The sequence below is a fragment of the Talpa occidentalis genome, unplaced genomic scaffold (genome assembly GCF_014898055.3).
Source record: "Talpa occidentalis isolate TD23 unplaced genomic scaffold, MPIMG_talOcc4v2.1 talOcc4.10, whole genome shotgun sequence".
Lineage (NCBI taxonomy): Eukaryota > Metazoa > Chordata > Mammalia > Eulipotyphla > Talpidae > Talpa > Talpa occidentalis.
The window spans coordinates 83,455,412-83,469,607 of NW_023600993.1; the positions used below are offsets into that span (position 1 = coordinate 83,455,412).

General features: G+C 42.6%; 1 protein-coding gene across 3 annotated transcripts in view; it reads right to left on the minus strand.

Annotated features, from left to right (window-relative positions):
- Positions 1 to 14,196, minus strand: part of CTNNBL1 (catenin beta like 1) — a 289,982-nt gene that overhangs the window by 16,633 nt on the left and 259,153 nt on the right. For all 3 annotated transcript variants that reach the window (XM_054696621.1, XM_054696619.1, XM_054696613.1), the window contains 2 exons: positions 12,842 to 12,939; positions 10,886 to 10,966 (listed from right to left, as the gene is read on the minus strand). In XM_054696621.1, the coding sequence (XP_054552596.1) occupies positions 10,886 to 10,966; positions 12,842 to 12,939 (179 nt within the window). The remainder of the gene's footprint in view (positions 1 to 10,885; positions 10,967 to 12,841; positions 12,940 to 14,196) is intronic.

The following is a 14,196-nucleotide window of genomic DNA, read 5'->3' on the forward strand; positions in this document are numbered from 1 at the left end:
TGGCTACTTTTCTGGATTTCTGTTTTTTGGATAAGGACTGATAGAGTTTTTTGGATATCTGTGTAAAGAAGTAGAACCAAACATCTGAGAGAATATCTAAGGGTGTCCAAATCTCTGAAACAGTTGGCAGGACTCAATTCATTATCATCTGAGTTGGAGTCAATCTTTGGAAAAGTAAAATAGACATTCCGGGAGTCAAAAATATAAATATAAAAATATATCATCATGAGCTTCTTCCCACCCCATTAATTCCCTCATAAAAGATTCCAAAAGAACTAAAGGAATGTGAGCTAGAATATTCCAATGGTTTACACCAGTAATAAACACACTGACTTCCTTCATTAGTGGTAGGGAGGAAATGATTATGCCCAACTGACCAATGAGCCCCGTTTCAAAAGTAAAGAACAGAGTCAAGTCAGCTGGCTGTGAAGAGATCAGTCAAAGCAGTCCAACCTCCCTAGTACATGGGTACTGAACAAATAGGCCACAAATACCCCATTATAAAGTAGGTACTCAACCTTCCCTGTCTTCTTCCCTCTGAAGAGACTCTCCGGTGGTCCAAGCAGCGTTTAAGTTAGATATCTGGACTTTTCTGAACCTTGATACATAAATCTTAGAAACAAGTTCTTTTGTCAAAGCAGGTCAGAGTATTAAGCAAATAGGATCATATCCCAGCTGTGAGACTAACTTATCAGTGACCTTAAACAAGTCATTTAATTTTTCTTACTCAGCTTCTTTGCTTGGACATATGAATTGTGAATGTGATGAGGTTAGGGAAAGAGGGTTCATTGTGAGCACAAGCTCAAATCCACGGTAATGTCTGTAGAGCACTACACATGGAAAAGGGTTAAGGCAGAGGTGAAGTTTAGCTGGGAAGAACACTGACATCAGTTAGCAATGTCTGCCCTGACTGCACTATGGGGGAGGTATGGGTCTCAGCTTGGCCTTTGCTCTCTGGACTCTTGAAGATTTCCTTTAGCTTTGGTAACCTGTGGCCAGTCTAGGGCTGAAACACCTCCACAAACAGATGTAATGGATTTCTGTCTGTACACAGGTATATGGATGGGGCAAAGTTGCTGACTGATGATGCTCCCAGATAGTTAGAAGAGTCACTGAGAGAAATGCCTCAAGTGGGACACACAAACTGTCACCTCAATAGGACACGATGGCCACTACTGACAATTAGCTTGTCCACTCATCAAAAAATTAAACTCCCCTGTGACAACAAGACAGCTCTGGATCTGCTATTACATTAGAAAGACTATTTTAAACAATCTGGGCATGTGAATCGAGTACTCTTCAAACACAAATATGATTGAGATTAAAAAGAAATTCCAGAAATGCAGTAACCTCCCTAAGTGTCGTAAACCTATTTTACTTTACAAAATTTCATAGTGAAAATCTATACATACGTTGCATTGTTTTTGAAATATGACAGGAGAATTAAGATTAAAAGGAAGTCTTCTATGAATCAATTCATTCAACTCTCACCTTTGAGAAGAGTGAAGGTGACTGTCTTCTTTGTGAAGCAATGACAACCCAACATCCACAACTCTGCGGCAGAGCATCTGCATTAACCTCGCTTGCTGTGCATGCCCCGTGTTGAGTATGTATAGCAAATATCATTTTCAGATTTCACAGATGGAAAATTAAGACAGATGTCAAATGACAGCCACTGAGTTTAGGTTGGAGACTCGAGTGGAACATGATTTCCTTGTCCAAGGCCTTTATCTATTAGTCCTTTTACTCTGGCGAGATGAACAGGGAAAAGGAATAATACAACAGCAAAGTCTTCTGAGTCCTTACTGTGTGCTAGGCACTGTGCTAAGCACTGTCTTGAATTTTCCATTGTGGGTCTGCTAGACTTAAGGGGCCTGTTCAGCCACCATTATTGTTACCTACAGTTCTGCATTCCTATACAAGGTCAGAACTGCCCTTCAGAAACTGGTCAATCAGTATTAGGAGCCAAACCTTACAAAGTGCCTTTCAAATCAATCAAGAGCAGAAAGCTTGATCACTCTGGGAAGGGTTGCATCAAGACATATGACCGGTAATGCCCAGATGTATGACAAGAGACCCCAGAAGCTGACCAGTGTAATGCCTTATTGATAAGAATAGAACCATGGCCGGGAGTCTGGGGTATGGTTTTGATTACAAGCTGGTAACAATTATCTGATCAGCACACTCCTGTCTCCTCAAGCCCTACACGACATGCTTTAGTTTCACCCATCTTTTTCTCCTTGTCCTCCTATCCCACGTTACTGATGCTGTATGATTATTCTATCAATAAAAAGGGCCAAGATCTTGCTCTTGCATTGTGGAGCCTGTTCTACAACTCCTGTTTCTTTATCAGTGTAGTGTTGCCCAACACAACACTTCATAAGAACCCAAAGAGGTAAGAATTATTACTGTTTCTACTTTTAGGTGGGAAACTGGGCTTAAAGAAGTGAAGCATTTCCTAAGGTCACAGACCTCATGATTAAGTAAATTTGGTGACAGGTTAAGAACCCAGACAAGTTTGGGTCCAAGCCTGCAATCACTTCCATAGTTCAAAGAAGGAAAGTTTTTTTTTTACAACAGATTTTTCCAGTATTATCTATGTGCACATAGATGGAATTTTTTTCTTTATGCCCTACTGGGGGATTAATGTAAACCAGCAGTATTGAATGTAAGGTCATCTAGCTTCCAGGCGTATGTTTTCTGTATAAATTGAAGAAACTTTTAAAAAAGGGGGAAACAATCTATAGCTAAACCAGTGAATTCCACATGCAATTTGGGAGGATTTGAAAAAAAAAAAAAAAAAAAAAGAAGATACTGAGAGGTTTTGTTTTGTTCATTCCATAACAGAGGGCTAGAATAAAAACTTAGATGGTAATTCAGTGAATGGCGCATTAAGTAGAACAGATTGCAATTCACAGCAGCATAAGCCTGTTTGGGGGCTGCTAAAATAAACAGATTCATCTCCAAAGATACACAAGGATGTGATACGTGTGGCGTCAAGGTGCCATTTCTGCAGGGCTGTACGTGTGCTTCCCCTCCCCCATCACATCCTCACTTTAAATGTTAATCTGTCTTCAGGAGCACTTTGGAATCACCACCTTTCCACATGCCTCCATCTCTCTCAGCAGGCAAGTCGCAAGCCTCCAAAATGAGAATGTGGATGCCATGTCTAATCTGCCCCCGACAGTCAGTGAGCTGCCCCTTACTGATGGAAGGAGACAGTCATAAAAGAAGCTGCTATAAAGCCAATAGAAAACCCTCTTGCCTTAATAAGAGGGGACATGACTCAGCACCCCAGCAGGGGTCACAGTTACTGTCTGTAGTCATGGGCAGGATAGCCCCACCATTTAAAAAAGGCCAATTTCTTTTTCTTCCAAAGCAAGAGGAGAATTTAAACTATGAGAAAAACAGGTAAGCAGAAATGGGAAGCCACTAACACTAGCAAAAACAAACCTTTCTCCAAAACTTCCAAAGTAGGGTAGTCTGTTAGAGAAGAATCAGAGAGGCGGTAATTTTCAGCTGGAGAAACTGAGGCTGAAGAGTTAGTCAAAGGAACTTTTTGAAAGTGAATGCAGAGCTGACTGGTGCCAGCTCTGATAAGACAAGGATCTCAGGCCAGAGCTTTCCCCACCTCCTTGTGTATCCCCACAAACCATATGCTAGGGTGGCCTTAGTGAGTGATCATGTACCAGGTGTTTATAACCAATCTCATTAATCCTCAAAGTGACCCTCTAATAAAGCTCCCATGAAAACTAACATGCACACAGGGCAAGTCACTTCCCAGAGCAACAGAGCTGCTATGTGGCAGATCTGGAATTTCACCTTTGGCTGTCTGACCCCAGGGCTCATGTTCCTGCTACATAACCACCATGTCTCCACCACAGGTTTGTTTTAAAAAAGAAAACACTAAGATTTAATATTTGATTTTGGCAACATATAAAGCCAGTCTTGAGCGAACCCGGGCTTCTGTGATACATATAAAATAATAAAAGGCCAGAAAATGCCAATTCTGTTGGGGGTGCAGAGAAAGTAAGATCCGTCTTTGCTGTGATGACTTAGTGTTAATTCAGAGGGAGCGAGAGACAAGCATGCAGCCCAAATGTACAATAACAGCCACCACTTATGGTGTACTTCCATTAGAAACCATTCTAAGTGACTTATATAGATTATTTAAACTTTCCCAAGCTCTTCAAAATAGATAATATTTTCCTCCTTTTACTGATGAGGAAACTGAAGCAGAGTTGAAGTAACTTGCTATGAATAAGCAGCTTCTAAGAGGCAGGATTTGAGTCTATGCAGTCTGGCTCTAGATCTGGGATCTCGAGCCAAGGCTGCAGTACACTGGGATGGCTTTCCACAGGAACTGACACTGCAACACTAAGAAGCATGTGTGGCACATGGTAGACACTCAACACATATTTATTGACTGACTTTTTGCCAAAGTTCTTAAGGACACAGAGGAATCAGCCAGTTATAAGAAAGGAATATGGTGGGCCTCCCCGGTGGCGCAGCGGTTGAGCACTGGGTTGCGAAGCTGCCCGCAGCCTCTGTGGCGCCGGTTCGATCCCCGGCTGCTCCCCGGCCACTGGAGGAGGGTCCCACATGGCGCGCAGACCTCTCCTGCCGCCCGCTGCTCCCCTCAGCAGTGTCCTTCGGTCCTTCTGCCTGCTCTGCTCCCCGCTCTGGCTCTGGTGAATTCTCTCACCCTCCCGCGCTTCTGACTGTACCCAGTGCATGTATAAACAAAACAAACAAACAAATAAATAAATAAAGCATGCCTCTATAAAAAAAAAAAAAAAAATTAAAAAAAAAAAAAAATGAAGAAAGGAATATGGAAAAGAGAGCACAGAGAAGTTCTAGGCAGAGCAAACAGCACTGGGCAAAAGCATACAAAGTTTGAGAAAGCGCAAGTTTGGGGAGACACAAGTGGCACAGAATAGCTATGGCACATCACGAGATGGGAAGAGTGGTCAGGGATGCAGCTAGAGTGGCAGGCTGGAGCCAAAGTGCGAAATGCTCTGCAAAGCCCGATAAGGAATTAAAACCCTATGCTGAAGTCAACGCAGAACCAGTATGTTATGTGACTAAGCAGGGGTGTGGCATAACTTTTCACTTTAGAAAAACCTCTGGTTACTATGCATGAAATTGGGACAAACCCAAAGAGAGGGAAGAAAATTAGGTAGGAAGGTACTGTACAAATGCAAGAAAAAAGATGATGGTAGCCTCAAGTCTAGTTCTGGTAATGATGACAGAGAAAAACAGATAAGCATAGAGATAAAATCTACTAGATGGATATATTGTTGGAGGAGGAGGGAGCAGACTAAAACCCTGATACCCCGGTTTTTGACCTGGTCAAACTGATGACTGGCCCTGGTGTGGGAGGAGGAGAAGAGAGAATATACAGAGAAGTCTCTGGATGATGCCCAGTGGGAGCTGGCTATGTAATCTGCAGAGGTGTGGGAGCCCGTGGCACATAGCCCCAATGTCACCAGACAATACAACAAGCCCATGAGGCCAGCAGGGGAGAGCCCATGAACCAGCACTGAGAGAGGACAGTGAGGATGTGAAAAGCAAAATGGAGTGCTCAAGGCCACACTCAAGGTGAATGGCAGGGGAATGGGGCCAGAATCAGGTCTTCTGACTTCTCCAACAGGAGGAAGATGACTGTGATTGAGAAGAGACAGGCAGGGAGGAGGCTGAAGGTGAACAGGTATATGGCTGAATCTGTAGGTGTCTAGGAGAGGGGGCAGCGGGAGAGAGAAAAAACCTCATGCCTCCTGCTCCTCCACCATCACTGGTTTCTAAGGGATATATAAGCTGCGTTCTGGCAAATTCTTGTACCGAGAAGTTTGGGAACCAGTGATTGAGAGAATTACTGAGGAACTCAGTAGGTTTCTCTTCTTTTTTAAGCTTGCCCCAGAAGCTTCCAGCACAGTTAGCCAAAGACTCAGTGGCAGTCTCATACTTGCACTGTCCACATCCTTACCCAGTGCTTTAGGGTCACTTCCACATTCATTTCTGTGCTTTGCTCCCCTTCTCCTGCTTTGCACAAATCTTTAAATGAGTTTCAAGTGCTAAGGAAATAGTTGAAGTCTGTCTCAGACACCAAGTCCTGTAGATACTGTTTCATTATAAGGAATCCATCTTTCAGTTTCCAGGATAAAGCCTGGAATAATTTAACTGTGGCAAAATTAGCATGCAATTTGTAAGTCATTATGGAGCAAAGTATGTGGTGAGAATACTTTATTGAATAAACCTGCTGAGTATAATTTTCCCAGGAACTAAAATAAGGAAAACCTCTCTTTAAGGCTCTCCTCCCTCCTTCAAAAGCCCTGCCAGTACTATATAATTATGTCTCATTCTGACAGTCAGAAGCCAGGCGTCTCTGTACATTTAACCAATAGAAATCAGAAGGAACCAAGAAGACTGGACATCTGCCTAAAAAGGACTTAGGTATTTTCTAGGCTTCGAGTTGTTTGGGGAGTCAGGTAAAATCTGCTGAGACAAACATCCTGGATATTTACCGAACACAGAGAACGAATGTTCACTAGGAGAGTCTTAAGAACAACATGCCCTTTAAAAGTTCAGGTCAAATCTTGTTAACCAGAAACCCCCCAGGGTATGTCCGGATACACAGTGGCCCTGGGATGGCATGGACACTGCATGTTAGCATGAAAGCAGGGCCCAAGATGTGGACGTCTTTGCTAGTTACAGATTATTGCAGGAATGTCATTGGAACTAAACGTGTATAAAATGATCAATTTGTTCTATAACTCTGTTGAGTAGGAGTGTTTTCCCTTGAATATTGCTGCATCTATGCCAGAGTCCACATAGTTGTACTAAGTATTTCTGATTATGGAGTTAATCATAGAAAAAACAAAAATTAGGATAAAAACTGAGACTAAGAAATAATGTAGAAAACCTAGGACTCTGTTAATACCTACAGCCAAAAATTAATTTTATCTTATGAGTAGCGCTCCTTCATTTACCGCATGTAAGTCATTATGCAAACAAGGAAAATGGAAGGTTTTCTGACCACCTCCTATGTGCAAGGCCGTGTGAAAGCAGTTTTCACGTGTGTTATAGTCTGTCACCAAATCCCTCCATATGTAATGCCTCAATACCCAGATTGGGACATACACCATCAGAAGCAAACACCAAAACACCAAGAGAGAAAATAAGGCTGGAGTTAGAGAACCAGAAAGAAGCCTGGCTTTAAAGCCCACATTCTCTCTCTCACAACCCCTGCTTTTGGAATTTAACTTACCACTCACCCCACACTGAATCTGGCATCCCTTGGCCCATGAAAGATCCTGTATGTTTCTATCATTTAAAGTTTAGCTCCAGGGCCTCCCTGGTGGCACAGTGAGTTGAGCACAGCGCTGTGAAGCTGTCCACAGCCTCTGCAGGGTGGGTTAGATTCCTGGTAGGTCACCAAGGAGATACCCACATGGCACAGCAGACCTCTCCTGTCTCGCCTAATGCTCCCCTCAGCAATGTCTTCAGTCCGTCTGCCTGTTCTGCTCCCCGCTCTGTCTCTGGTGAATTCTCTCACCTTCCCTCGCTTCTGGCCTGTACCCCAGTTCTTCTATAAAATAAATAATCTTAAAAAAAAAGATAAAGTTTAGTTCCAAATTCTGCCTTACCCACAAAGCTGCTAAGGATGACTCTGGGTAAAGACGACATCATCATCATACCCTCCGGGGCCCATTCTTCCATCGTAACCACCTCTCCACCCACAGCCCCTGCCAATCAATGTAAGGTCCAGGACTCTGCACAGAGCAGAAGCCTGAGAAACATTTGCCAAATGGTTCTCTCCAGGAAATCTTGGTCAACTGCAAACCATGGAGACTTGCACTCGGTCCATGGAAATCTAAAGTTTACAGGGAAGATGGGGGCTCTGAGACATGGAAACTCAACACCTGAATCCTGTTATGTGGATCAGTACCCTGACAGTGCTATCTAAGGTCTTTTTAACTTTTGTTGCAGACTTGGAGAAGTATGTGAGATATTTATTCATCACTGATCTGACAGCCAATGTCATCAAATGCCTTAGAAATAAGCATTTAAATCAACAAATATTTGCTGAGTTCCCAAGGGTGTAGGACATCCAAGTTTAATGGAGGCAGAGTGAGGTGAGTGACGAATTGTTCACGACTTAAGCAGAAGACAGCATGAAGGAGAGGTGAGAGAGGCTGCTTTGTTCCAAGTCACTTTACACCTGTGAAGTGGCTTCAGCTGCCAGGATGGAGCCTGAGTGCTGGCAGAGAACACCGCTCACAAATGCATCCCTCACCTCCCACCCTGCCCTGTCTCTCTGAGCAACTGAGTCTGCTGAGCACTAATGGCCTTGGAATGTTTGCCAGTGCCCAGCAAAACGGCCTTGGCATCAAGGAGACAGATGTTTGTCAGGAAATGGCAGGGGCCCCAGTGCCTGTGGCACACAGCTCTCTGAATGCTGGGGAAAGTGGCTGCAGCGATTACTCTCCATCAGTGCTAATCAATTTCACACCCTCTTCAATGCTGATAATAAATAATCTGGTGGGAAGAGGGCCAAATTTCCTAATGGCCACATGCAAGCTACTCCCTGGTGCCCAAGAGTATATTTGGTCTCCCACAAAACAAACAAACAAACAAACATACAAATAAACAAACAAACACCCTGTCTTCCAGCTTCACCTCAACTGAAGCACCTGATGGTGCCAACACTCTCGTCTGCTAGGGTGACTGTCTGGGACATCTAGAAAGGATGTTTCCAGTAAAGACTAACTGTCTTACTTAAAAGTTACACACAATTCCAAAGGAAGCAAGGGAAAGCTAGCAATTATGACTAACTGAGCAAGGTGATTTATATACTTTATGCTTAGCCTTCACAATAACCCCAAATGGGAGGTGTTGCTATTCCCATTTCACAGATGAGAAAAGCAAAGCTTAAAGAGTCAACTCATTTGTCTAAGGTTTCAGAACCAAGAAGTGACAGAACTGGAATTCAAATCTGGCTTCTGTGACTCCGTGCCTCATCCATACTTTTCTACTAGGCTGCTGCTTCTCTATAAAGACAACTTACTCACTGATTAACCACATATTTCTCCTTTAACCCATACCTCCAAATGGCAGAGCCATCCACAGTTGTTCACCGGAACCTGCGGGAGAACACTGAGCTGGAAGAGACCTCCGAGAGGGTCTGTCAATACTGCACAGAAGCAAAGAATGAAGGCGACATGGCGTGGTGACACGTCGGGCTGGGCAGTGATATGAAGGTGGTGCCTACACTGAGATTCTCAGTCCCCTGACTCCCAGGTGCTCCTCTACCACTGAAAATCTCTGCAGATAACATGGGGGTTCCATCAGAGCTGGAGCACTATTTGTTTCATGCCTGTTTCTCTATAGAAGTCTAGGGAAAATTTCAATTTGTTTCTAATTATCATTCAGACAAAGAGAAATAATATATTACTCTGGCACTTTAACAATTGCAAAGTGTCCCTCATGTACAAGTTACTGTGAAGAGAAGGAAAGTTTAATCAAAGAACAAAATAAAGGGTATGGGGTGTATGGAATGAAAGGACTGTGTGTGGAACATGCTAGTATCTCAAGTTCAGAATTTAGAGTCATGGCTTTTATCTTGTAGTAGTATCACTGCATAAAAGAAGAAAGTCCCAGTCAATCAATTCAATCAATCAACAAACATCTGAGGACTTACTAGGCTTAGAGAGCATAGGAAAATCACCAGAATAAAAAATAGTTCTCTGTCTGCTGGGATTCATAAATAAGAGTGTATTTTGTGAAAGGGGAGGGGTGGATAAGAAGGGGTGAAGAGAAACAGGGCACAGACAACAGGGTCAGTCTCCCCCCAAGCTGTCTCTCACCCTGGCCTGAGGCAAGCTTCAGGGAAAAAGCTAGTATAATTCCCAGTGCACACAGTTCTGCCACAGCCGATGCCCTAACGCAGAAGGGAGGGTGGTCCCAGAACCACTAAGGTTCTAAAGCCTTCAAGTGTATCTTAGGGCAAAAAGAGTGAAAGGAGAATGGAGTGATACATACAGCAATCAAGATCACAAGGAAAATGGGGTCTAGTTTACTACAGACTTGGAAAAAAGGCAAGAGAAGCATCATTTTGCAATGTGACCAAAGACTGTGGAATGTCTTGTGGAGAAGAGAATGTAAATCAGACATTAAATAACAGACATGAAAACTGGCCCTGATGAAGATGGAGGAGAAAGCTACAGAGGCCTGAGATGGCAAACAAAAGAGAAGCTGACAAAAAATACAGAAGGCAAGATACCACCATTGAAAGGACAGTTGCTCAAAAAAAAATTCAGCAGGTTTCCTTTCCCTCAGCAACCATCAGCATGAGCACCTCAGCACCAGCCATTCTGAGCCTACAGGTTTTGCTGTAATGTAGCTGAGCTTCCTTTCTCCAGAGCTCTGCTTTTTTCCTCTGAAAATGGGGAACTGGATTCAATGACCTCGTTTCCTCTTCACTCTTATATCGTGTGATCACCCTTCCTTCAAATGCTCCCCTAGGACCACATAAGCCAGCAAGAGTATGTACCAAGACACACACGGCCAACATGATGCCAAGTCACACCCTGTGCTTTGGCCAATTTTCGAGGACAAGCTCTTGTCAAGGGTGCTTGTACTATCACCCAGCCTCCTGATCCAGGGCCAGACCTGGTCAATTATATACCTCCTCCCTCTCTCCTGTCAGAAGAGCAGTGAGAACCACTGGCAGACTCTGTGTTGCTCTTCCAACATAGTAGGTGGTGGCACAGGCATGCAGACGGCACCGAAGCCTGTGCCTATCCTGTGGGGAGACAGAAGGTACACAAGGGACCCAAATTAAGTACAAGGCAATAGTTGGCAAAAGACCGGGAGGGAAACGTACATGTTTTTCCCCTTCAATCTTCTTGTCGGCCACCTGCATTGCATCCAGGTATTTAAAATGCAGCTCCATCAGTCTGTCAACCTGAAAGAGAGATAATTTCACAGAAGTGAGTAAGAAGGAAAGAGAATGCCAACGCAGGAGAACAGTAGAGATCCTATTCATCTCATTGTCATTCCTTACAAAGGGAGACACACTCTACCACTTCTTACATGCAATGTGAGCTTTGCTTAGGAACACACCAGGAATGGATCAAAAGGCTGGGCAGAACAAAGCAGGCACTTAGGATAGATGCAGTTGGAACAGTGGTCTGTTCCCAAAAGGAGATTCATTCCAAGCCCTTCTAAGACTCCCATGAATTCAAGTTGTTAAAAACAAACAAACAAATAAAAAATTCAAGTCCCTTCTTGCAAAGAGGAGCCTGAAGTTACATACTTGATATTCACTTAGAACTTTATAGAATTTCTCTTTTCAAACTGAAACCTTTCATGTTCAGATTCTGCCCCAGAGCTGATCTTTTTTTTTAAAAAGGTCTGAGTAAAATCTCTTTAGCTGCTTTTGAGTCAGAAGAGAGTGCAAGAAAAACTCCTTCAGCAACTTTTAAAAAAGGCCTTTCGCTCAGCAATAACTTAAAAATCAGCTTTAAACTTAGCAAAAGTCATGCTTCAATTATGGCCTGAGGAACACTCAGTGAGTTTGAAAAAGTTTCATTTTTCCCTAAGACTTCTAAAAGATCGAAGGAGAACTGTGAAACCAGCCTAGAATATCTTTTTTACTAGGTTGGCAACACCTAGTTTTTGGCAACCCTGGTTTTCACCTGGGAGCTGATATTAATAGCAGATGTTGCTTCAACACAGCATCAGACAGTCTAGGAAGACTGCCCAAACTTTCTCTGGATAACAGCGATGACCTGTAGAACCCACTGTATTTTCGTGTCTATTTCTTTCAACCTTAAAAAACCTAACAAGGTAGTCAGGGATGATAGAGTGCAACCTCAATTTTAAAGATGAGGAAACTGAAGCACAGATGTTAAATGATGTCACCAGGTGACATGATTGCTACGATGTTCCCTGTCCTAAACTAATGTCCTCTTTACACTGCACTGCTACTGAGGGTAGAAAAAAATGGTCTGAGGTAGGCTCAAAGAATCTCATCTCTCTCTCCAAAGCAGGAAAAAATTTCAGTCCTACCAGAAAAGAAATTATCCTAAGTTATAAAGGGGGTTTTGGTCCTTGATTTTACTCATCCAGAATGACCTGTTTACAGCTAGTGTGATAAAATACACAGGCTTTCTAAACTCAGGGAGCCTGAGTTCAAGTCCCAGCTCTATTTCTTTTACTGGTTTGATCTTGCACAAGTCACCTAATGTTTGTAAGCTTTAATTTCCTTATATATAAACATGAAGGAAAGCTACAAAAGGATATACCCATAGTGTTGTAAACATATATGCAATAGTGAAGGGGAGTTGCTATATTACCCAGTTCACAGTAGTTATAATGAATGGCAGTTCTTATTACTGTTAAAAACGTACATTACAGTCTCTATAGGCAGGGAAAATGAGGCTTAGAGTGGCACATATCTCAAAAGTAGAAAAACCAGGTTCAAATTCAGATGTCTAAATCCAAACAAAGCCTAAACTATTAATCACTTTACTACATTTATTGCTCAACATTTCCTCCCACCCCGCGAAATACCACCACAGTTTCATTATAATATATTCTTGTGGGTCTAAAAGTCCCCTTAAAGTACTAGTCAGCAACACCCTAAGATGTTGTACATTTGAAGATGAGAAGCAAAGTAATTAGAAAAACTTCTGAGATGCAAAGCAATGGGGTCCAGCTGCTGGAGAAGATATTTTCGGGGAGGAACACTCTACCCAGCATTGCTCGGACTACGTCTCGGGTAAAGAGCTCTACGCCTGCCCCCTGGTCCCATCCTTATAGTCCAACTGGCACCCACCTTCTCACTGTCATTTTCAGTAAATTTATTCAGAAGCCGGGTTCGCTGCTGCCCCCTCAGGTTTCGCAGGAGGGAAGCCAGGATCGAACAGACATGCTCTGGGGTGGGAAGGAGAAAAGAGAACACACTGTGATCAGAGCAGTAATTATTATCTCTTCAAGTATGGCCTGGTTCTACTGAAGGGGGAGTAAGTAGGCCTTCCCTGACTGCTGCTATTGATTAATAAGACAAGAACCTAAATTGTGTCATTGGAAAACCGAACTGATCTTCTCATACAGCACAAGAAACATTCAAAAGGGATGATAGCCTCAAGGACAACTTGAGCAAGTGAATCAAAATGAAATTAGAATTTCTCTTCTGTCTGAAATAGATTTTTATTGTCCACGACAGAACCTTACACTAATCCTCCATTTACATAAATAACCCATGAATAGAGTATGAATCCCAATCATGAGATGAACAAACAGGACACACTCTAGCATATTCTCAAATTGACTTATACCATTCACAAATAAATATTTCAGAATTCAATGAGAACTGTGATAGGGTCTCAGGGTTATCACTGACATTCTGCCACAGTTAACCGCCTCCCCCCATTTCATGTTTAAAGGCAGCTGGACAGTACATACTTCAAAAATGGTAACAATGCTTTTTGAGTTCACAAAGCCTGTGGATTTCTATTATGAGCCACTATTTATTCTCCTACCTTGGGGAGAAGTGGGTAATTGAAAGGTGTATATTATAGGCTTCAACTGCAAAGAGATTCTTTACTTTCAAAAAATTTTTCAAATCAAGAATGATGACCTTGAAAAGTAGGTAGAAGTCTACTCATGGAGAAATGGCAGAGTAAAGTTTATTTTGAAATAAAATACCCACCGGGTAGACAACATTCTATTTGAAAATTAACTGAAATATTGGCATCCTCATATGCCAATATTATCTTCAGTTCTCAAAAACTGTCAATGGACTATTAAAGACACATGTAAGTATTCCTATTGTACCACAGGTATATTTGTATTGTTTTCTTCCTCCTTTTTACCTCCAATCTCTTACGCTGGAGTTTATTCAGTCTTAAGGCTTACATGTCTATCTATGCTCACTTCCCTAGAGATCCCATCTAGTCCCATGACTTTAAAAACCATTTACATGCTGACAATTCCCTAACTTGTGTCGATAGGTCAGCCCTGTTCTTCAAACACAGACTCATGCACTCAACTGTCCACCTGCTTGCTCCCCATGATTGTCTAACAGGTCCTTTAATTGAACATGTCCAAACCAAGTTCCTGATCTTTTCCTCATTCTTTTCCATCTAGTTTATGGCAACCAGGTTCTCCAGTTTCTCAAGCCAAAAACAA